This window comes from Somniosus microcephalus, chromosome 14, assembly GCF_052327205.1.
Source record: "Somniosus microcephalus isolate GS21.2 chromosome 14, FLI_Smic_1.0, whole genome shotgun sequence".
NCBI lineage: Eukaryota > Metazoa > Chordata > Chondrichthyes > Squaliformes > Somniosidae > Somniosus > Somniosus microcephalus.
In genome coordinates, this window is record NC_141000.1 from 88,342,861 (window position 1) to 88,368,275 (window position 25,415).

The 25,415-nt window shown below is 45.8% G+C and overlaps 1 protein-coding gene across 1 annotated transcript in view; it reads left to right on the forward strand.

Annotated features, from left to right (window-relative positions):
- Window positions 1–23,866, forward strand: part of LOC147107671 (suppressor of tumorigenicity 14 protein homolog) — an 83,064-nt gene extending 59,198 nt beyond the window's left edge. The window contains exons 9-12 of the mRNA XM_086006897.1: window positions 4,678–4,775; window positions 9,840–9,949; window positions 18,063–18,181; window positions 21,258–23,866. Coding sequence (XP_085863023.1) covers window positions 4,678–4,775; window positions 9,840–9,949; window positions 18,063–18,181; window positions 21,258–21,271 — 341 coding nt within the window. The 3' untranslated portion in view covers window positions 21,272–23,866. The remainder of the gene's footprint in view (window positions 1–4,677; window positions 4,776–9,839; window positions 9,950–18,062; window positions 18,182–21,257) is intronic.
- The last annotated feature ends 1,549 nt before the right edge of the window (window positions 23,867–25,415 follow it).

Consider the following 25,415-nt stretch of genomic DNA (forward strand, 5'->3'; position numbering starts at 1 on the left):
CACAGACATTCCAAGTGCACTGGACTGCCTGCTTGCAAGCTTGTGCACAATGTTGGAGAGCATGGTGGAGTCCAGCAGCAACATGTATGCTGTCTTTCACACAGCATTGAGATCATGTCATCAACCATGGAGCGAGTAATCAGTTGTGTGAGCGCTACAGGGGGCCCAACAGCGATGGAGCCTTTGATGAGAGATTCGATGAAAGCTCAGACTGCTGCCATCTTGGCTCTGGGGTCCATCATCTCTGATTTATAAAGCCTGAAGAACAGTGTGGATATAGGCATTGAGAGCCTCCCAGCATACCTGCGCTCTGTTCTCATACAGTGACAGTGCTGAGGCGCAGCTCCCTGAGAGTGGCATTGGCTCCATGGGAGAGGACCTGCTGTACTCTCTCAGGATGACAGCATGCCTGCTTCCTCGCCAGCCACTCAACCAGTGCCCTTGTTGGTGCCAGACAGCCAGCTGGGCCAGACTCTGCCCTGGTAGTAGCCGAGTCCCAGCAGTCTGCAGCCGGGTTTTGAATGGCTAGAGTGTTAAGCAACCTCCTTGTCCTTTGGTTCACAACAACACGTTTCGAGTAAGCATGAGACTTCATAGTGGAGTATATGGAACAGATTTTATTGATGCACATTAAGGTGATCGGCCTTTAACTTTATACAGAGAGTGACTTTACTGGTTTCTGTATCTTTCGAGTACACTCTGAGACACTGTTAAAAACCATGATCCTTTATACACCATATTTTAACTGCATCAAAGGAAAACGTCAGAATGATGTATCTATTTCCCAAATCCTCTGAAAACAGATTATCTATGTTCGGATATAAACAGGATGACATTAAAGCCTGTTGCTTTAAGATACTGTTAAACTTTTAACTTCCCAAGTGGTCCAACATATATCCCTCCAGGATGTCTAACACAAAGCTTCACGAGGTCACCAACCACAGTTATCTGAAATGCCCTTAGTGGGTGTTCATTAGCTTTTCACTTCCCACATTGTAGCCATAGGAGCACTAGAATATGTCATGTAACCACTTGTCAAATCAAGACTACAGTCTTTTGAGTAGTGAAGTAATATGTTTTGTCTTGGTATAGCTGTTGGTCTTTATAATCTTAGTGATGTAAACAGAACACCCATGAACTTGTACATTTTGCGGGCGTTGATATGGTCGGTGTCAGGACTGGGTCAGATGGAAGGAAGGGAGTGTTGATGCTCTGGGAAGGGGTGGGATAGTTCAGGAGAATCTCTCCTCAATAATATGCTGCTTTACAGCTCTGGCAGCTCACAGCACTGCTGGGTCTCTGTATCCTCCGGTTTCTTCGTCCCCTTCTTCACTGTCCTGCTCCACTTCTTCTTCCTCAGGAAGCACCAAGGCATCTCCCCTTTGCATCATAGAATCATAGAATCTTACAGCACAGAAGAAGGCCATTCAGCCCATCATGCCAATGCCGGCTCTTTGAAAGAGCTATCCGATTAGTCTCACTTCCCTGCTCTTTCCCCATAGCCCTGTACTTTTCTCTCCTTCAAGTGTTTATCCAATTCCCTTTTGAAAGTTACTATTGAACCTGGCCCACTACCCTTTCAGGCAATGTATTCCAGATCATAATAACTCACCGCGTAAAATAAATTCTCCTTATCTCACCTCTGGCTCTTTTCCTAATTACCTTAAATGTGTGTTGTCTGGTTACCGACCCTTCTGCCACTTGGAACAGTTTCTCCCTATGTAAGCTATCAAAACCCTTCACGATTTTGATCACCTCCATTAAGACTCCCTTTAATCTTCTCTGTTCGAAGGAGAACAATCCCAGCTTCTCTAGTCCTTCCACGTAACTGAGGTCCCACAACCCTGGTACCATTCTAGTAAATCTCCTCTGCACCCTCTCCAAGGCCTTGACATCCTTCCTAAAGTATGGTGCCCAGAATTGGACACAATACTCCACCTGATGCTTAACCAGCAATTTATAAAGTTTTAGCATAACTTCCTTGCTTTTGTAGTCTATGGGGGAGAAATTCAGTATCGCCCCATTTGGGGCGCAACTATTGGCCGGGCGCAAAGATTAGCGCCTGGTGCTAATTATTGCCTCCGACTGCAAACTTGGCTTTTATTGCCCCTGGAGGTGATTGGAGCGCAAAATCAGGCGCTTCACACCTGTCTTAAGGTGCAAAGGCCGAGGAGCGAGGCGCTACCTCAGAGCGCTGGCGAAGCTCATGTGATGTCAGTCAGCAATGGAACACAGACACAATGGCGCTGGTCAGTTCTTAAAGGGGAGGGTCGATCTTGCTCTCCATCCACATCCTGCTCATTGCAGCCTTGAATCTCGGCCTGGAGAGACCTGTACATCAAATCTGCTGGAAAGAACAATGGAGAAACCCAGGGAAAGAGCTCAGAGTGCAGTCCCCACAATCTCTTCTAAATTGATACAAGGAAGGGCAAATCAAAATGAACCTGCAAAGTGCTGCTCAGTACCCAAAACCCCTTCACATAGCGTTGAATCTCTCCAGAAGTTTCTCTCTCTCTCTCAGAATGCGTGGTGCAAAAATGTCACCAACAAAAAAAGGCAGGAAACGGTCGCCTATAAATAGCGCTCCCCCAGTCCCTTCCTGACTGCAAAACGCTCCCCTCAACCTGTCATTGCTAGCGGCAGGCAGTAAGGCGGGGGGCGCCACTCAATATCCGGTCCGGGGCGCTACCGGGGTGTTGCACACTTGACTGACGTCACGATCTGCTGGCGCAGGAGATCGTGGCGGTAGTGTTTAGCGCCGCCGCAAAATGTCTAGTTAATTTCGTGAGCGGCGCAAACATCGCCGCGCACGGGCGCTAGTTGCTTTGCGCCCCATTAGCGCCCTCTTAAGGCGCTAATGGGAGGCACAAACCAACTGAATTTTTCTCCCTGTGCCTTTATTTATAAAGCCAAGGATCCCATTTTTTAACAGCCTTATTTACTTGTCCTGCCACCTACAAAGGTTTCTATACATAAACCCCCAAGACTCTCTGTTCCTGAACCCCTTTAAAATTGTACCATTTAGTTTATATTGCATCTCCTCATCCTTCCAATATTGGGAACATGCAGCAAACTATTATGAATCTTGACATTTGGTCTGGACTGTACTGAGCTACCCAGACAGAGGAACTGTTGTTTCAGGACACTAATGGTTTTCTCAATCAGAATCCTTGTTGCTGCATGGCTCTCATTAAATCGGCGCTCCGCATCTGTGCCTTGATTCCTTAGAGGAATCATGAGCCGGTTGGTGAGGGGATAGCCCTTGTCTGTCAGCAGCCTGCCTGCCACCCAATGGTCTGGGTGAAACAGAGGGGGTATTGAGACCTGGCGCAATATGAAAGCGTCATGACTACTGCCAGGAAATCGAGCACAGGTCTGTATAATTCGCAGCCTGTGATCACAAACAAGTTGAACAATGAGTGAGTGGAAGCTATTCCTGTTGATAAACAATGTTGATTTGTGATGGACAGCACAGAGGGCTCCGGGCGTGCAGTCTATGGTGTACAGAACAATTGCTCCATCAACTTGCCGTCCGTTTTAGGTGCAAATCTCCCTCTTTGCCTTGTACCACTCCATTAAGATGATACCTGAAATCCCAGTGCCGATTTTAACTTGGAGTGTAAATGCATCGTGCTGGAGCCAAAGCAAGCGACAAGCTCAAACGGTCGCCCACCAGCCATTCGGCTCCTGAATCAGGACTCTTTTGTTAGACTGGTGTCCGTGCTTGCTTGAAACATCACTTCCATATCCCGGCCAGCAAACCGTGGCGGAAACAGTCAGCAAGCAGTTTTCACAAACGGTATTTAAAGGGATAGTCATCTCCATTAAGGTGAGTCTTTGGTTAGTCATTTTAGGCTTACAGGGTGCTTCTGGGACAAGTCTTCAGCTGTTTTGACAAGTGTTTTGTCTGTGAGATACTTTTGCAGAGTGAGTTTGTGGAGGGCAGGAACTGTTTCACAGGAATTCATGTTCTCAATTGCTGAAAAGGAGAATGCTGCTGGGCTTACCCTTGGAGCAGCAGCAAGCAAGGCAGCAAAGATCTGCACAGACTGCAAGAAGAGGGTGAAGGAGACAACAAGGAGGCAGGAGACATTACAGCATGCGGGTATACAGGAACGAAACATGGTACCTGAATCTCCCAGTGGAGTAGTGTTTAAGGCAGCTGTGTTTCAACAGGGAGACAGTCACTTATCTGTGCTACTTGTTTGAGCAAGAATTGGAGCTCAACACCAGGACATGCACTGCCTGTGACAGTGAAGGTCACCGTGGCTTAAACTTTTATACCTCTGGCTCCTTCCAAACTGTTTCTGGTGAAATCAGCAACAGCAGCCAGTTTGCTGATCACACAGTGATGTGGCAGGTCACTGACGCACTGTTGCGAGTTGACAACATATCATTAGCTTCCCTATAGAGGCTAACAAGCAGGAAGAAAGCACTGAGATTTCTCAAATTGTTGGATTCCCGCAGGTGCAGAACATCATAGATGGGAGCTGCAGGGCGTACAGAAGCCCTGCTATCTACAGCTGACTTTGAAGGACCTACATCACTGCCAGTGGTCTCTGTTGTAATTACTCTAAGCCAAGTCTTTTTAGCGGCAGGGTCTCCTGTCACTTGTGCAGGGCTAAATGAACAGCATAAAATCACTGGATATAAGTATCTGTTTTCTTCCTTTTACAGAGTGTGGCGGTGTCCTTACTGGAACAAGTGGAAGCTTCACATCACCCAATTATTCTAACGGCCATCAAGAAGAAATCAATTGTACGTGGAATTTGAAGGTAACTAGTGAGGACACAGGCTCCTAAACATTTTGAAAAGCAAAGTTCAATTTTCCCAATTGTAGGGTTCTGTTGTACCTACAGGCTCACAATGCTATAGGATTTATAGTCTGTCCCATCAGCATGGGAAGAACGAAATAGAGGCAAAATACTCAACCATCAGTTCTTGTGATTCTATATTGAGTACAAACTCACATAAATGGAAAGCTGGAAGCAATTCCCACATTCTTTTCTATACAGAAAAAAGTAGTATCTGTTCTAAAAATGCCCGTGCTATAAGCTTTACCTTGCGAGGGGTATAACACCCTTTTTTGTATGTTTGTTCAGTCCAAAAAGAACTTGTATTTTCTATAGCATCTTATTATGTCCTCATGATGTCCCAAAGTGCCTCACAGCAATGAATTACTTTTAAAGTGTAATCACTTTGATATGTAGGCCGATCCTTCATCGTTGCTGGGTCAAAATCCTGGAACTCCCTACCTAACAGCTCTGTGGGAGTACCTTCACCACACGGAATGCAGCTGTTCAAGAAGGCAGCTCGCCACCACCTTCTCAAGGGCAATTAGGGATGGGCAATAAATGCTGGTCTTGCCAGCGACGCCCACATCCCATAAATGAATTAAAAACATATTTTAAATGTGTGTGGCAAATGTGGTAGACAATTTACCCACATCAAAATCCCACAAACAGGAAGTGAGATGAATGACCAATTAAGAAATAAGGAAAAAAGAAGTTGTATTTGTATAACGCATTATCACATTCTCAGGATGTCCCGAAGCATGTTAGAACTGATCATTTATTTTTGAAGCACAGTCACTGTTGTGATGTAGGAAAACCTGGGAGCCAATTTGTACACAATAAAGACCTGCGGGAAGGAAGGATGAGGACAGTAGGAGTATATTTGTGTGTGTGTGCTAGGCCGATGTAGCAGAGCCTGGTCTCCAATCATCTTGGATCCCCTTGCCATTGGACCAAGACCTTGCTCTGTGAAGTCCATGTGGTAGTTGGTGTGCAACGGCCACCCCACGTTAAAAGAATTCACGCACAGGCATCTTCCACCCTTTAAAATGAAGTTTGAGACCTGGAACATCAGGACCCTCATGGACAACCCCAACAGCGACAGACCGCAACGCCGTACTGCTATCGTTGCCTGGGAGCTCAGATGTTTCAACATAGACATCGCCGCCCTAAGCGAGACCTGACGGGCAGGGGAAGGCCAGCTCAAGGAGCAAGGCGGTGGTTACACCTTCTTCTGGAAAGGCACACCTGAAGAACGCTGCCTCCATGGGGTAGGCTTCGCCATAAAAAATGAGCTAGTTGAATGTCTCAGAGACTCATCTTGTGGAATAAACGAGCGCCTCATGACTCTTCGGCTCACCCTAGCCCGGAACCAGTGCGCTACGGTCATCAGTGCGTACGCCCCAACACTGGAAGCCACAGAAGAGACCAAAGAGGAATTATACTCCAGCCTCGAACAATCCCTATCCCGAGTCCCAACGGGCGACAAGCTGATCCTCCTTGGCGACTTCAACGCCAGAGTTGGAAAGGACTCAGACCTCTGGGGAGGTGTGATCGGCAGAGAGGGGGTAGGGAAAGCCAACTCCAACGGTACCCTCCTCCTGACAAAATGCTTAGAACGTGGCCTTGTCATAACCAACACCTTGTTCTGTCAGAGAGACAAGTACAAGGCTTCATGGCAACACCCTCGCTCCAAGCACTGGCATCTGCTGGACGATGTCATCGTCCGAGCGAGGAACCGCAAGGACGTCCGCAACACCCGCGCCATGACAGGAGCTGACGACTGCTGGACAGACCACCGCCTAATCCGTTCTGTCATCTCCATCAACGTAGCCCCAAAACAGCGGCGGCAACAGAAGCAATGCCGCAGGAAAATTAATGCTGGAGCACTCAAAGACCCTGCTAAGAAAGCCCTATTCAGCCTGCGCCTCACAACCAACCTGACGACTCCCAGTGATTCAGAGACACAGAGTGTCCACAGCACCTGGTCTGCACTTAAGGCCTCCATAATCAGCACCTGTGAAGAGACGCTCGGTCACTCGACCAGGAAACACCAAGACTGGTTTGACGAGAACGACCAGGAGATCCAGGAGCTAATAAGCCGTAAGCGCAAGGCATTCCTGATCTGGAAACGGCAACACAATTCGAGAGCAAGAAAGCAGCTCTACAGATGCCTGAAGGCCAAGGTCCAACAAAAAACTCGTGACCTAAAGAACAGATGGTGGGTGGAGAAAGCGCAGGAGATCCAGCAGCTAGCCGACAACCACGGTATGCGTGGATTCTTTAGCGCAGTTAAGACCACCTACGGCCCAAGCACCCAAGGTCCTACCCCACAGTGGGCCAAGAACGGAGAGGTACTCATCAAGGACAGAGAGGTAGTCAGTGCCCGCTGGAAGGAGCACTTCAAAGATCTCCTTAACCGAGACTCTGTCTTCGACGCGAGTGTCCTCAACTCCATCCCGTAGCATGCTACCCGCTACCACCTCAGCACAACCCCAGCCTGGCAGGAAGTTGAAAAGGCCATCCGACAACTGAAGAACAACAAGGCCTCAGGAGCAGATGGAATCCCTGCCGAGGTGCTAAAACATGGCGGAGAAGCACTATTGGTGCGAATACATGAACTCATTTCTCTTATTTGGAAGGAGGAGAGCATGCCAGGGGAACTCAGAGATGCCGTAATCGTGACCATCTTCAAGAAAGGTGACAATTCCGATTGCGGTAATTACAGAGGAGTCTCCCTGCTGTCTGCCACAGGGAAAGTCATCGCAACAATCCTCCTCAATCACCTTCTCCCAGTGGCTGAAGAGCTCCTCCCAGAGTCGCAGTGCGGATTCCGCCCACTAAGGGGCACAATGGACATGATCTTCACCGCGCGTCAACTACAAGAGAAATGCAGGGAACAGCACCAACCGCTGTACATGGCCTTCTTTGATCTCACAAAGGCATTCGACACCGGCAACCGTGAGGGATTATGGAATGTCCTCCTCAAATTCGGCTGCCCTCAAAAGTTTGTCACCATCCTCCGCCTGTTTCATGACGACATGCAAGCCGTGATCCTGACCAACGGATTCACCACAGACCCAATTCACGTATGGGCCATGGTCAAGCAAGGCTGTGTCATCGCACCAACGCTCTTCTAGATCTTCCTTGCTACAATGCTCCATCTCAACCTCAGTAAGCTCCCCGCTGGAGTGGAACTAATTTACAGAACAAACGGGAAACTGTTCAACCTCCGTCGCCTCCAGTCCAGATCCAAGGTCATCCCATCCTCTGTCGTCGAATTACAGTATGCAGACGACGCTTGCATCTGCACTCACTCGGTCGAACTCCTAACCATCGTCAACATCTTCACTGAAGCCTTACACTAAACATCCATAAGACAAAGGTCCTCTACCAACCTGCCCCCGCCACACAGTACTGCTCCCCAATTTTCAAAATCCGCGACGAGGCCTTGGACAACGTGGACCACTTTCCATACCTCGGGAGCCTACTGTCAACAAGGGCAGACGTCGACGACAAAGTCCAACACCGCCTTCAGTGTGCCAGTGCAGCCTTCGGTCACCTGAGGAAGAGAGTGTTTGAAGACCTGGACCTCAAAGCCGGCACCAAGCTCATGGTCTGCAGAGCAGTAGTGATAACCGCCCTCCTGTATGCTTCAGGGATATGGACCGTGTACAGCAGGCACCTCAAAGCACAGGAGAGGTACCACCAACGCTGCCTCCGCAAGATCCTGCAAATCCATTGGCAGGATAAGCGCACCAACATCAGTGTTCTTGCTCAGGCCAACATCCCCAGCATCGAAGCTTTGACCATGGTCGATCAGCTCCGATGGGCGGGCCACATTGTCCGCATGCCCAATACAAGACTCCCAAAACAAGCGCTCTACTCAGAGCTCCGGCACGGCAATAGAGCCCCAGGTGGGCAGAGGAAATGCTTCAAAGCCTCCTTGAAAAAGTGCAACATCCCCACCGACACCTGGGAATCCCTGGCCTAAGACCACACAAAGTGGAGGAGAAGCATCCGGGAAGGCGCCGAACACTCGGGAACAAGCAGAAGCCAAGTGCAAACAGCGGAAGGAGCGCACGCCAACCCAAGCACCCCACCCACCCACCCCTTCAACCGCCATCTGCCCCACCTGTGACAGAGATTGTAGGTCCCACATTGGACTCATCAGTCACCTGAGAACTCATTTTTAGTGCGGAAGCACGTCATCCTCGGTTCCGAGGGACTGCCTAAGAAGAAAAGAGAATAAAGTCCGACAAACAGCAAGTGAATGAATGACCAGGTAATTTCTTTTGTGATGTTGGATGAGAGAGAAATGTTGACAGTACACTGGGAGAACTCCCTGCTATTCTTCAAATAGTACCATGGGTCCCATCAAACGAAATAGAAAAACATAGCCTCAGTTTATGATCTCAACTAAAAGGCTACACCTCTAACAATGCAGCGTTGCTCCAGTGTTGCACTGAACTCATGCCTAGATTATGAGCTCAAGTCCTGGATTGGCACTTGAACCCACAATCTGCCGAGTCTGAGGTGAAAATGTGCCACTTACTACTGAAAAGGGGCAGTATTGGGAAATCTAACTTTATATTATTTAACTTTGTCTCCAGTGAAAGTATCTTACTTTCCCATATCAGATGGGCTAAGTCTATTAGTTAGCTTCCTCACATTGGTTTGACAATGGGTATCCACCCCAGCTTCAGAAAAATATCCGAGGCTGACTCTGTCATAGAGTACTGAGGGTGTACTGCATTGTCGGATAATTGTGTGATCTTAAGCTGAGGTCTGCATCTTCCAGTGGTTCAGGTTAACTGCTCACTCCCTGTCCCGCTTCCGGGAAAACTGGAAGTGGCCGGATTAGAGGCAGGATCAGGTCGGGATTCACATTTTTAGCAATTTAACTGCCCCCACGCTCCAAACCCATCCATTTTTTGATGGGAAAATTCCGACCATATTGTTTCACTTAGTCACTTTACTGCTTATTTAGAACAGAGAATCTGGCAGAATACAAACCCTGGTGTTTATTTTTTCTCAATGCTGTAGGTTCAAGAACATTTTAGAGCCAGCATTTTTTTCAAAGATTTCAAGCTGGGTGGACCTTCACGGACTGGAGAATTATGCGTGACAGATTATTTAGAGGTTGACGGTCAAAGGTGAGCAGAATATGCAACTGTGTCACTCTTGTAATCTTTAATCTCTTTATAATGTATTATTGCAATCCAAATTGATGAGTACATCAGCCTGCTAATTAAAATCTTATGTTACATAAAACATAGAAAGTTAGGTTAAAGATAGTGATTAACACAAGATGTAAAACCTTGAAATGCAAATTTTATAGTCTAGACATATTGAGCCAAAGGGTGAGTTATAATGAGGGACAAAAATTTTCCACAATATCGCTAGAATTTCTCATTGTACATCCCTAAGCATCACATTTCTCCATAATTGCTGTGTTCAAAGGTCTCAGAAACCTAAGAAACCTGTACAATTTACATTTCGGTTGTTGCATAAAAATCGCAAAATGTAATGGTGGCAGATAAAATCAATCAGTTTTTAACGCCGTGCTGATGGCTATGTGAATTTTGGTATTGAATACAATCTGCTACAATAATGTGATCCAGTATTTCATTTCAAAATTAAAATGTTGCTAGTCAACCTACTGAATTTAAGAAAATATAAAAGCATGTTTTCTGCTTTTATGAACCATTGGGCTGAATCCTAATGCCCAAAAAAGGGTGGGTTGGGGCCGGGTGAGATGTTAAAACTTTAAATATCTCAAACCCCACTGCCAACCCACCCACTTCCAGATTTAACGGAGGTGGGACAAGGGGCGGGCATCAATCTGCTCCAGGAGGCGGGTGGCTGGCAGCTTCTGATTTAACCTACTTTGCATGTTTCATAGAAAACATAGCAAAATAGGAGCAGGAGTAGGCCATTCGGCCCTTCGAGCCTGCTCCACCATTCAGTATGATCATGGCTGATCCTCTATCTCAATACCATATTCCTGCTCTCTCCCCATACCCCTTGATGCTTTTTGTGTCTAGAAATCTATCTATCTCCTTCTTAAATATATTCAGTGACTTGGCCTCCACAGCCTTCTGTGGTAGAGAATTCCACAGGTTCACCACCCTCTAAGTGAAGAAATCATCTCAGTCATAAATGTCCTACCCCATATCCTGAGACTGTGACCCCTCGTTCTAGACCCCCCAGCCAGGGGAAACATCCTCCCTGCATCCAGTATGTCTAGCCCTGTCAGAATTTTAATGAGATCCCCTCTCATTCTTCTAAACTTTTAAATATTTCACCCTGGCTGGCCAGGTTTCCCAGGCCATGGGTAACCTGATAGCTGAAGAGAGGCGAGGACAGCTTCGGGGAGAAAGTAAGTGCTTCCCCCTGGTCCCCCAAGCTCTTTCCACACCACCCCCCCGCCGCACCACCATACACGGGTCAGGAATCGGACACCCCTCCCCCATGCTCTGACTAGCAGCAGCAGGCAACTTGCTCCCTGCCTTACTGGAAACCAAGCCTGTCAATCAGGCTGACTTCTGGACAGGGAAACTGCTGTTACAAACATATGCACGCTAAACTCCACAGCATGCAGGGAAACCTGGACTTCCAGGTATCAGAAAATCCGTCCCCTCCCCCCCCACCGCCGCAGCCTGCCCCTGTCAAGATTCAGCCCATTGTCTCAACCTTACTATTTTTTGTTTAGGGGTCGATTTTCATTGACCCGTGGAGTCGGGTTTGGAGGCGTGCGGGGGGTTAAAGTCCCGAATTCGGGGGTCCTGACACCATCCCGCCCCCAACCCACCTCCATGCAAGTTTCAAAGGAGGCGGGTACCCGGTCCGCACTGGGACCCGCCTACCCGAGGCAGGAAGGGATTAGTGCCAATTAACTGCCTGTTAACAGGTAGTTAACAGACAGTTTTTAGCCTAATCCCTATTTTAAAGCTTGAAGTGTGGGATTCCCGACGGCTCCAAACCACGGCAAGTAGAGGAGTCGGGCCGTTGGGTTGAAGGACTTCGAGGGGTCGAGATGTCGGTGTTCAGGTGAGTGATGTGTGCATGAGTGCAAAGGTAAGTGTGTTTGGTGTGTCTAAAGTGTGTAAAGAAGTTTAAATTACCTGTACTTACCTTTTAAGCCTTCCTTCCTCTAGGTTTCGGGAGTCCATCATCTAACCGGCACAGAAAGCAGAATGGCTGCGATCTGTCAAAAGTGACAGCCTGCAGCTTTCTGTGCCGGTGAGATTTCTAACTGAGTCTGTGTAGAAGGACTCAGGTTAGGAGTAAGACTGTCAGTATTTGACAGCTTCAAACAGCTGTGAAACACTGATATTTCATCTGTCAACACGTCTTGACAGATGAAATTTCAGTCTGTGACATCACCTGTTGCCGGGTGGCCCTTAATTGGCCTGCTGAGCCCGTTGGGTGGGCTCAACAAGGTCAATCAAGTGAAAATCGCATGGATTGGCCGCACCTCGATGGAGGCGGGACTACAACCCCGAAAGTTGTAGTCCCGCCTCCTTCCCGACTTCTGAATGAAAATCAACCCCTTAGTCTCTGACGGAGCCTGCACTACCTGGCAACCTGATTTTCACCAATGGCAATACTGAACCAGCTAATGTAACAATTGTAGTAAAATCCACACTGAACAGATATTCTACCAAAGTTTAGCTGGCTTTATTGTTGAATGAACTAATTCCTACCTGGTTATTTTCATTTCAGCACAGACACAATGGGCCGGATGGCCTCCTTCTGTGCCGTAAATTTCTATGATTCTATGATTTCCCCAATGAGAAATGCTGGAGGTTTGTCTAAGACCTCATTTACCACTCATTAAAAATTAATTACCAATTTCACTCCCCTTTTTGGGTGGTAGGGAACAGAGAATAGAGCATAAAAGGATAAAAAGCTGGTACTTTAATATCTCCCAGTTTTCTATCAGTTTTATTGTCCATCTCTATTATCATTAAATAACAACAGAAAACATCTTCCATCAGCATCTCGCACTTTTTAAAGGTTGTAATTAGGGCAAATGATAGCGCACGGCAAAGTTTTGTAATTTGCTGGCTAGTTCTAGGGGAAAAGTATAAAATCATAGCTAGTTTCAGAGAGTACCTTTCTTGCAGGTGGGGAAGTCAATCCCCATCAGTTTCTGCAGGGGATCTATTGGTTGTTACTGTAATAGCTGGTCTTATAGTTGGAAAATGCTCCGCTGACTTGTACTGTTTAAAATTGAAGTCTGAATTAAAGGGCCTGTGAGCTGATTGCAACTGTAAACAATTTACAGATTTAACACTGGCTTTGCCCATATTCAGCTGCTCCTTGGATGTTAGATTGCAGGCAAACATGTCCATAAATATTCCAGTAACAGACGGATGTTGTCTTTCTTCTCAGCCAATGGTGCTTCCTCGGGGAGAGTTACCTGCTTCCAAACTTCCTCCTGCAATGGTTCACTTATACTCTGCGTTGCTAACTGGTGTTGCTCTGTGTTATTATCCAGTTGACTCCTGGATCCAATAAATTACCTCATGGTAGCTTTGAACACTTCTTCAGTGTTCAGGGGATTGTCTCACAGAAAGCACATGTTGATTCTGTAAGAGCAGCTGGTTGCTGTTACAGCTGGTCTTTTGGTCAGCAAGCACTCTGCCCTTTAATTTAGTCTGTAATTTTAAACCGTGGCACTGAGCTGCTACTGTGCTGTCTGTAAGACCAGCTGTCACAATAACCAAGCGGGTACCTCTTTTTACTGTGAGGTGGCCTGAGAAAGGCAGAACACCTGCATTTTAAAACATGCTGCTGATTATAATTAAAGGGCCAGTGAGAGGAAAACTTGACTGGGGAAAGTGTGCTGTAAGGTGAAAATCACAGATTTGTTGTGGGATGTCAAACTGCATCAAATCATGCCCTAGTTATAATATATTATTGGTGGGATGCCCTATAAATAATAAAATATATATATATCACGACTAGCCATTCAATTGCAATTATTCATTTGATTTTCTGATGTGGTATATTGTGTTAGAAGATTAAAGAACTGGGATCAAACAATAAAATCAAAATAACATTGTAAAGAAGAGTGTTCCAATGGAAAGAATTGTATTCACTTTATTGCTGCATATTGATAATTTTCTAGACACCAAGGACTGCAAGCCCATTTTATTTCCACAAATAACTGTAGTGGAAGTCATTTAGAATCATAGGGCGCGATCTTGCCAGCCCTGGGGAGGCGGGTATGGAGGCGGGACTGCCGGGAAAATGGCGGATTTTGGGGGCAGGTGCCCAACCCGCCCCCAACCCGCCTCCATGCCATCTTCCCGGGAGGCGGGTAGCCGTCCCGCGCCAGCTCCCATCTCCTTGGAGGCGGGAAGGGATTAAAGCCTATTAACTGCCTGTTAACAGGTAGTTAACAGGCAGAAAATAGGATTATCCCCTTTTTGCCCTCACAAGTGCGGGCTTCCCGAAGGCTCCGAAAACCGCCAGGTCAGCGAGGCGAGTAGGGGGTCTGCAAAAATGTGCTGTGAAGGTAAGTGATGGGTGCAAGAGTGTAGAGGTGAGTATCTGAGGTAAGTGCAAAGTGTTAGTAAAAGTGTACTTACCTTTGTTTCTTCCTGCAGGCTTCAGTCGGTGTGCAAGTGGAGAGTCTCGGACCACCGCGTTGGAGATGACAGATGGCCGTTGCATTCTCCAATGCAACAAACATCTCATTTCTGCAAAAGAAAAAAGTTTGATTAGGTCTTGAATTCAAGACCTCATCAAACTACAAAGAATGTCAGTGTTTGACAGCTTCACAGAGCTGTCAAACAAGAACAATTTATCTATCAAAAATTTTTGACAGATGAAACGTCATACATTGACCTTCTCTGCAACCGGCTTTCCCTTAATTGGCCTGCTAAGCCCACTGGGCGGGCTTAACAAGGTCAATCAAGGGAAAATAGCGTGGGTTGGCCAGAAGTTGTTGGAGGCGGGACTGAAACCCGACAAGTGGGAGTCCCACCTCCAAAAGCTCCCCCATTGACAAAATCACCCCCATAGAATGATACAGCACAGAAGGAGGCCATTCAGCCCATTGTTTGCATTGTTACACTGGGTTGTAAAAACAATTGCTGCTAGAAGGTCAACCACCACCTTCTCTGGGCAACCAAAGATCGCACCATTACCTCTGGAGTACCCTAAGGATCAATCTTTGGCCAGCTCCTATTTTTCATCCACATGCTGCCCCTTAGATGAGGGATATGATGTTAGGTTCTCACCCGGTCTTGCATCCCTCCCCGGCATCATGTACTGTCTTTTTCTGCAGAAAGAGAGGGGGAGAGTTAGTGAATGGGTGTTGGAAAAGGTAAGTGAAAATGTATAAAGTATTTGCATATTGTGCAACTGCTGAGGAGGATGAGGATGGGCAGATAATTAGTGTAAAGCCAAGTGTGTGGAATGCGAAGCAAGGAAGGAGTGCTGGGGGAAGTTGCTGATTGTGCAAGTGCTAAGTTGTGAGAAGAGAATGGTGTCAGTGTGTAATATGAAGAGAGCAAAGGAGATTGTGTTTGGAATAAGAAGGAGCGGTGTTGCAGTGAGCCCTTGTAATTGGATGTTGAAGGATGGAAGGGACGGAATTGTTGAGAATGGTGGAGGAGGGAGTGAAAGGGGTGTTGGCAGGCGTTGCGAGAGATGGAGCAATGAAGAGCTGTACTCGCCCTTCCTGCTGTTATGAGGTCATTTAACCTCTTCCTAAACTGAAGCCAGAACCTAGGGGTGATGCTGCTGGCACTGGCACTCGGAGCCATCTCTGTCCAGGCCTAACGGATAGTCAACCTGGTTCTTCTCCTGTGGGTGCTGGCGAACAATATGTCCCTCCTTGCCCTGACCTCCTCCACCAGGACCACCAGGAAGGCATCTGAAAAATTAGGGGCAGCCCTGCGATTTACTGCTGCCAAGATAATTGTCTCCAAACTGCATACAGTTTTGGTCTCCTTATTTAAGGAAGGATATACTTGCATTGGAGGCAGTTCAGAGAAGGTTCACGAGGTTGATTCGGAAATGAAGGGGTTGTCTTATGAAGAAAGGTTGAGCAGGTTGGGCCTATACTCATTGGAGTTTAGAAGAATGAGAGGGGATCTTATTGAAGCATATAAGATTCTGAAGGGGCTCGACAGGGTAGATGCACGGAGGATGTTTCCCCTCGTGGGGGAATCTAGAACTAGGGAGCACCCATTTAAATCAGAAATGAGGAGGAATTTCTTCTCTCAGAGGGTCTGAATCTTTAGAATTCTCTTCCCCAGAGAGCTGTGGAGGTTGGGTCATTGAATATATTTAAGGTGGAGATAGACATATTTTTGAACGATAAGGGAGTCAAGGGTTACGGGGAGTGGGCAGGGAGGTGGAGTTGAGGCCAAGATCAGATCAGCATGATCTTATTGAATGGCGGAGCAGGCTTGAGGGGCCAAACAAAAAAAGGCAGGCTTGAGGGGCCCAACATTCACTCCCTCCACCACCGGCGCACTGTGGCTGCAATGTGTACCATCTACAAGATGCACTGCAGCAACTCGCCAAAGCTCCTTCACCAGCACCTTCCAAACCCGCGACCTCTACCACTTAGAAGGACAAGGGCAGCAGACGCATGGGAACATCACCACCTACAAGTTCCCCTCCAAGCCACACACCATCCTGACTTGGACCTGTATCGCCGTTCCTTCACTGTCGCTGGGCCAAAATCCTGGAACTTCCTTCCTAACAGCATTGTGGGTGTACCTACAACATATGGACTGCAGTGGTTCAAGAAGGTGGCTCACCACCATCTTCTCAAGGGCAATTAGGGATGGGCACTAAATGCAGGCCTAGCCAGCCAGCGACGCCCACATCCCATCAATGAATAAAAAAAAAATGACCTACTCCTGCTCCTACGTCTTATGTCTTGGGGGAAAAATTCAGTTGGTTTGCGCCTCCCATTAGCGCCTTAAGAGGGCGCTAATGGGGCGCAAAGCAACTAGCGCCCGGGCGCAGCGATGTTTGCACCGCTCGCGAAATTAATTAGACATTTTGTGGCGGCGCGAAACACTACCGCCATGATCTCCTGCGCCGGCAGATCGTGACATCAGTCGAGTGAACAACGCCCCGGAAGCACCCCGGACCGGATATTGAGTGGCGCCCCCTGCCTTACTGCCTGCCACTAGCAACGACAGGTTGAGGGGAGCGTTTTGCAGTCAGAAAGGGACTGGGGGAGTGCTATTTAAAGGCAACTGCTTCCTGCCTTTTTTTGTTGGTGACATTTTTGCACCACGCATTCTGAGAGAGAGAGAGACTTCTGGAGAGATTCAATGCTGTGTGAATGAATTTTGGGTACTGAGCAGCACTTTGCAGGTTCATTTTGATTTGCCCTTCCTTGTATCGATTTAGAAGAGACTGTGGTGGCTGCACTCTGAGCTCTTTCCCTGGGTTTCCCTGTTCTTTCCAACATATTTGATGTACAGGTCTCTCCAGGCCGAGATTCAGGCCGAGATTCAAGGCTGCAATGAGCAGGATGTGGATGGAGAGCAAAATCAATCCTCCCCTTTAAGATAAAAACAGAAAATGCTGGAGAAACTTAACAGGTCAAGCAGCATCTGTGAAGAGAGAAACAGAGTTAACATGTCAGGTCGATGACCTTTCGTCAGAACTACCCTTTAAGAACTGGCCGGCGCCATTGTGTCTGTGTTCCATTGCTGACTGACATCACATGAGCTTCACCAGCGCTCTGAGGTAGCGCCTCGCTCCTCGGCCTTTGCGCCTTAAGACAGGTGTGAAGCGCCTGATTTAGCGCTCCAATCACCTCCAGGGGCGATAAAAGCCAAGTTGGCCATCGGAAACGATAATTAGCGCCAGGCGCTAAACTTTGCGCACGGCCGATAATGGCGCCCCAAGCGGGGCAATACTGAATTTTTCCCCCCTTATGTCTTATAAACTTTTAACTTAGAGGAACTTGGTTTAAAGGAGTTTTAATATATGAGAACATACTTAATCATCCATGTTTAGATGTTAATTAACATGGGGACAGTTGTGACTATTCTGTTTTTACTACACAAGGGAATAAGTAAAAATAAATTATTTTCAAAATACTAATTTTAAAATCAAATTTCAATATAAGGAAAAGGTACCTGAAATTTCTTTCTTATCAATGGTGACATGAAATCCCTGGATTTAAAGAATGTTAATGAGGTAATATAATATAATATAACAAGATACTCCATCAGCTTTATGGAGTTAATGGTATTTATCTTCTGATTTCTTCCGTAGATTCTGTGGAGAGCACACGCCATTTTATTATAACAGTACTAGTTCCAGTTTACAAATAAAGTTTCATTCAAATAAAACATACACAAAAGGCTTTGCTGCTGACTACATACTCACATATGGTAAGAATTTTAGTTCAGAATCTTTTCATTTGTTCGACCTATGGTGCATCATCAATCCCAGAGACCAAAATAAATGTACATTTACTGTATTACAATTGAAGAGATCAAATTTAAGAAGCATTTAGCTGACCTGAAATGAACAACATTCTCCAGGGTCTGCTGCTGATTTGTGTCTGATACTGGGACAGTTGGGGTGGAAAAGGGAATGGGAATATATTCTGTCGCATACCTGCCCATATTCATGCCCACTGAATTTCTAGCCAGAAGTGATGGCTGACATTCGTACATCCATCATATAAGGGCAGCATATTGGAATGATATTCAAAGGATGGAAATATGTCATCCTATGTATTTCCTGTCATTTGACCTTTAGAAAAGTTGGATATCAGGGATGCCTACTCACCCCTGGTACCCAGCATTGCTTTGGCAGTAGAGGGGGATTTAAAGCTTATAACCTGGGAAGCCTGTGCCATTGGCCTTAGCGAGATTGATTGCAGATGTTGTAGTACAAAACTTTACTTTTTCAAAGAAATTTTCCTGACAAATCAGGAGCAGACAGCTGACACAGTGGCCCCGATATATACGGGAAGGCAGGGGGTGCGGGGAAGGTATAGCGGCCAGGAAACCCAGAGGTACGGGTTTCCTGGAGGTCCTGCCAAATTTAACGTGTAGAGATCGGTCGGGGGGAGGCTGTGGGCGGAGGGGGTTCTGATCGTGCATGGGAAGGTGGTCCGATTATGGGAATCCGATCCCATGGAGTGGGAAACAGGTTAGCTTTGGGGGGCCGGGGGGAAGCACTCCTGCTTCTCCTGGCCCATAAGCAGTGCTGGAAAGGCACTTACCTGTTGGATCCAGCCGTTCTCGCCTCCCTTCAGCTACCGGATTTCCTGAGCCCTGGGAAAACCATCCCATTGCCATTAAATTTAAAACACAGCTATAATTTGAGGCATGCAGCCTCATTAAAATATTTATGTTAGGGGCCTGCCTCTGCAGAGCAGGTTAGTCGCCAAACCCCAACCTGCCTCCGTTACAATTGCAAATGGGTGCATTGGAGGCGAGTTGTGGTCGAGTTTCCCATTAAAAAATATTTTAACCACCCTGCCCCTCTCGCCCGTCCTGTGGTGGCGGGGGTGGGGGTGGGGGGGGGGCGGTGGGGGTGAGGGGTAAAATTACCCCCAATAAATCTCTGCCGACCCCATTACTGGTGGACTCCATGGCAAAAATCAGGGAGCAATGAGATTCACCACTTCACTCAAATACTGACTCCTCAACTCCCCTTTCTTATTGCCATGCCAGCTAATATCGTTAATGCTTGCTCATGTGGAGGATAAGCTACAACATGGAATAGTTGCTGAATGGCCTATATCTGTGTTGAAATCTCTATGGGTTCGAGTTCCAGGATCTAAAGCTGACTATTTTTAAAGCGGTTTATTGATGATTCAGCGGTTGTTTATTGATGGTTCGCTGAGTGAAATCTAAGCTTTCTCCTCCTCCCTTTTTGAAAAGCTCTCTTTTAAAATTCTGCTTTTGTCTCCCTTTGCCCTTATCTTCCAAACGCTCGAGTGATTTTTGTTTTTGGAGTAAATGTAATCACATGCCTTTTGCATTATTGGAGCTAGAAGGGAGTGCAATAGAAAACGGCATATGTTTCTTTTTTTTGTTTTAAAAAGAAGTGAGCTTTGGTCTCTGGTTTATATTAAGGCCAGTCTTAAGGGAATCGATTTGGGTTAGGATGTTTATTTTATCAAGGTCACAAGATATAAACCTATGACTAAGGTCATTCGGCCCATCTTGGCTCGCTCATCCAGAAAGAACCAATGGTCCCTCGTTACAACAGATTCTCTGCACTTTTACCCTGAACTTTTACCATCTTTTATTATCAGTTTTTAATGAAATACTGGTCTTTTTAACATCAGACTTTCTCTGATTGAATTACAACACTTGGAGTAAGTACTGTACACAATTCTGGTCTCCATATTACCAAATATAGAGGCACTGGAGGGTGCAAAAAGATTTACAAGAATAATGCCAGAACTGAGAGGTTATAACTATCAGGAAACATTGATCAGGCTGAGCTCTAGAAAAGAGAAGGCTTAGAGTGACCTAATAAAGATCTTTAAAATTATGAAAGGGTTTGACAAGGTCGATGTAGAGAAAATGTTTCCACTTGTGGGATGTCCAAAACTAGGGAGCATAAATATAAGATAGTAATAAATCCAATAAGGAATTCAGGTGAAATGTCTTTACCCAGAGAGTGGTGAGAATGTGGAACTCGCTACCACATGGAGTAGTTGAGACGAATAGCATAGATGCATTTAAGGGGAAGTTAGATAAGTACATCAGGGAGAAGAAAATAGAAGGATATGCTGACAGGGTTAGATGAAGTAGGAGGAGGCTCGTGTGGCGCATAAACACCGGCATAGACCATTTGGGCCGAATAGCCTGTTTCTATGTTGTAGATTCTATGTAATTCCATGTAATCCCATGATTCACTTTCTCAGTAGCTGTCCCTATCTCCTTCGAAACAACCATCATCACCTCTTGCTCATTAATCCATCCTCGACCCAGCCATCCTCTCCAACTACTGCCCATCTTCAACTTTCATTTCCTCTCTTACATCCTTGAATATGTCATCGTCTGCTAGCTTCATGCTATCTCTCCTGAAACTCTATGTTTGAGTCCCTACAGTGTAGGAGGCTGAGGACAGAGAGGTCAGAGTGGGAGTGGGATGGAGAATTAAAATGCCAAGCCACCGGAAGCTCAGGGTTGGGACCTTGTTGTGCACTAATTGGTTGCTACAATGGCCTACATAACAACAGTGGATATAAAATACTTTGAGACATATAAATACAACTCTTTCTTACTCCGGTGGAGTGCCCGCCTGGTGGCCAAGCCAGTAATACGTTGACTAGCACCAGTACTAGCACTCAAATCCATAACCATATCATTCTAAATTTAAAACCAACTGATGCACAACTGAGTTTTTCTTTTGTAAAGATTTATTAAATACTAGGGGAATAATTATGCTGTAAATTCCTTGTACTCATAAAAATCAGTTTGTTTATTTTTCTGACAGGTGATTTGGCATGAACCAAGTACCACTGAAGAAACTGATGGATTAGTAGGATTCCACCCAAAGTATTTGGGATACATGCCCTATTAATAACGTTGTCACAGATCTACAAGCAAGTTTCAAAGCATCGCTGATCACTACTTGGAAGACCAAGGTTTCTAGAGTGTGCATTGTGCAGAGGGAAACATTTACTTGTCAATTGGTACCCCAGCACAATTTTCTCCAAACCTTGCTTCCAACATTCACTAAGGTGGTTTTCATGAGACATATATGACCTTTTTACACTTGTCCCAGGTCCTGTTGTTAAGCTACCAAGTATACCAGTGAGAAAAATATATTTTTAAGAACAATTATTACCATTGTTTTTAGATTATCCTGGTTCTGGAAATTCAATAAGCTATGCTATTCGTGATCCAATGTGTGCTTTTTGACCCAATTCACTTAATGCCCAATGAATGCTCAAGATTCTGACTCCTGCATTTAGCTTCTGCCATATTCTTCATGTTCTCTCTAGGTTCTGACTCCTCAGGATCTCAAACCACCCACCCAATTCTGTAAAAGAGGCATCATATGCCTTCTCCTGAAATCAACTATTCTTTTCTCGGAGTGATCACAGCAGCTATGTGATGTCTCATTATGTATTATCACAAGAAATATAACACAGTCCCTCTTCCACCTCTTGCTCCAGAAATATTCTACAGAATCATCAAGCATAAAAATGAAGGCCTTGAAATTCCTGGGGCCAATGGGCATGTATTTTGGATGCACTGCTGTGGGGAGATTGGAATTTCAGATGGTTCAGATGCCATGGTTATGCACCTTTTCAGCACATCAGAATTCCTGGCACTTTTGGGGCAGGTGCATAATATAGACACAAATGGTTGGCATATTATGATGTCATAAATGAAGAAAATAGGTCCTATGACATATTTTCCTCATTTACACCCTTAGTGGCATTGGACACCAGGGACACCTGTTTGCGTTAGTCATAGAGTCATAGAGTCATAGAGTTATACAGCACGGATAGAGGCCCTTCGGCCCATCGTGTCCGCGCCGGCCATCAAGCCCTGTCTAATCTAATCCCATATTCCAGCATTTGGTCCGTAGCCTTGTATGCTGTGGCATTTCAAGTGCTCATCCAAATGCTTCTCAAATGTTGTGAGGGTTCCTGCCTCCACAACCCTTTCAGGCAGTGAGTTCCAGACTCCAACCACCCTCTGGGTGAAAAAGTTCTTTCTCAAATCCCCTCTAAACCTCCCGCCCTTTACCTTGAATCTATGCCCCCTAGTTATTGACCCCTCTACTAAGGGAAAAAGCTCCTCAGCATCCATCCTATCTATGCCCCTCATAATTTTGTACATCCAGCATTGCTAGGGCTGTGGGTGTGGGAATTAAAAAATTCAAAGGCTGGTGTAGACTATGCAATCAATTGGCTTCCAGAGCCCTGTGGGCTGGCTAACACAGTGGCAAGGTTCCACAGCAAAACCTTTGCCCTTTGCCCCCCTCTTTCTGGGACTGACACCCCAGTTGCAATGGAAACATTTAAATAAACCTGATCCTGTAATTTTGAACAGGATCATTTTTAAAAATTAGTTCCCGGGATGTGGGCGTCGCTGGCAAGGCCAGCATTTATTGCCCATCCCTAATTGCCCTTGAGAATGTGGTGGTGAGCCGCTGCCTTGAACCACTGCAGTCCGTGGACATGGCTGTAGGCAAGGGGCATGCTGCCCCAGCTTTCTGCCTCCCACCAAGCTCCCCAGTGATTTTAAGGCCTAAACTTTTTAAGGTAAAGCTGCCTTTTGGTCTGAGTCAATGTTCTTTTGGCAAGATTCATCTCTACACATTTTTATGTTGATTCCAGTTAAATGCAATGGGTGAACATTCAGTCCCTGAAATTTTCATATTTAATAGACAAAGTGATTTTTATACATGAGGACAAGCTTCTCTTGATTAGCAGGAGCGAGAAGCACCAAAAAAACTGAGTTGGTGTAGCATAGAATAAGATTGAAATTTCTAAAATGTTATTTTATTAAAATAGGAATTTCTAAAAATAATTTCTATACAATGATTAGAAATTTTTTTGAATCTGAGACAACAGAAAAGATTGTGTTATAAATAGTTAATTGAATCTACTTGTATAATTATTGATAAAGGGGAGTAAACATTCCATTGTAATTGTACTTGTACTGGTTACATATGGCAAATAAAATTGAATTGAATTGAGGTGCCTACCTCTGTGGCAAATGCAATGTTGAAACTTACTTAAATTGTTTAAAATATATCATTTTTTCATAAGGACTTTTTTTTAATGTGTAGTAATTGATTCTTCTTGTCCAAGATACCTTCTTTTGTTAAAAAAGGAAAATATTGCTTGCTTTATTATGAAATATTTATATTCTAAGCAAAAATCTGTTTAGTGCTTTTAATAATTTTTATATACTGTAATTTTTATAGATCTTAAATTTTTCACTGCTGACAGACTTTAGTTACGGAGGTCGTTATAGTCTTGTGTTTTTCCCCAGTAATATTGTATATTTTATTCAAAAATATGTATTTATGGGAGGTTCTAAATTGAACGATTAATATTTTTTCATTAAAATACTGTTTTACTAGCACTGTGTTGTTTTAACTAACAGGGCACAGACAATTTCACTGACGTCAAGGCAGACATATTTGTTTCTTACAGCATGCTGAAATAGCAGAAAATGTGAAGGAGAAAAGTACACAACAGGGTAACACAATGTTATCTTAAAGAGTTATCCATGAAATTTAACTCTCCTACCCTTATTCACAGCCATCGCTATCTCACGTGGCCTCTCTAGTCACATTGGCTGGAATGTTTGCATTTGGAGCCAACGGGGTGAGGCGTGGGGGTGGGGGTGGGAGGGGGGTGCGCCTGGGGCCTGGTAGAGCGTGGGAAACACGCTGTGGAGTTCTAACTGCACAGCGTGCATGTGACGTCCCAAACAGGTTCCCGCCCAGAAGTCAGCTTGATCATAGAATCATAGAATGGTTACAGCACAGAAGGAGGCCATTCGGCCCGTCGAACCCGTGCCAGCTCTCTGCAAGAGCACTTCAGCTAGTCCCACTACCCTGCCCTTTTCCCGTAGCCCGGCAAAGTTGTTTCCTTCAGATACTTATCAAATTACCTTTTGAAAGCCACGATTGAATCTGCCTCCGCCACCCTTTCAGGCAGTGCATTCCCAATCTGAAGCACTCGCTGCGTAAAAAGGTTTTCCCTCATGTCGCCTTTGGTTCTTCTGCCAATCATCTTAAATCTGTGTCCTCTGGTTCACGACCCTTCCGCCAATGGGAACAGACCTACGTAAACTTGAAGTCATCCAAAACTCAGCTGCCCGTGTCCTAACCTAAGTCCCATTCGCCCATCACCCCTGTGCTCGCTGACCTACATTGGCTCCCAGTTAAGCTGCGCCTCGATTTCAAAATTCTCATGCTTGTTTTCACATCCCTCCATGGCCTCGCCCCTTCCTATCTCTGTAATCTCCTTCAGCCCCACAACCCCCCCGAGATATCTGCGCTCCTCTAATTCTGCCCTCTTGAGCATCCCTGATTATAATCGCTCAACCTTTGGTGGTCGTGCCTTATGTTGCCTAGGCCCTAAGCTCTGGAATTCCCTCCCTAAACTTCTCCGCCTCTCTACCTCTCTTTCCTCCTTTAAGACACTCCTTAAAAACTATCTCTTTGACCAAGCTTATGTGGATCGGTGTCAAATTTGTTGTCTTAAAATACCCCTGTGCAGCGCCTTGGGAAGTTTTACTGCGTTAAAGGCGCTATATAAATACAAGTTGTTGCTGTTGTTGTTATTCTCTATCTACTCTGGCTAGAACCCTCATGACTTTGAACACCTCTATCAAATCTCCTCTCAACCTTCTCTGCTCTAAGGAGAAAAACCCCAGCTTCTCCAGTCTACCACGTAACTGAAGTCCCTCATCTCTGGAACCATTCTTGTAAATCTTTTCTATACCCTCCCTAAGGCCTTCACATCCTTCGTAAAGTGCAGTGCCCAGAATTGGACACAATACTCCAGTTGACACCAAACCAGTGTGTTATAAAAGTTCAGCATAACTTCCTTGCTTTTGTACTCTATGGGCTCGATTTTGCCATTGGGGCGGGCTGGGGGTGTGTCAGCCGCTTTTCCTG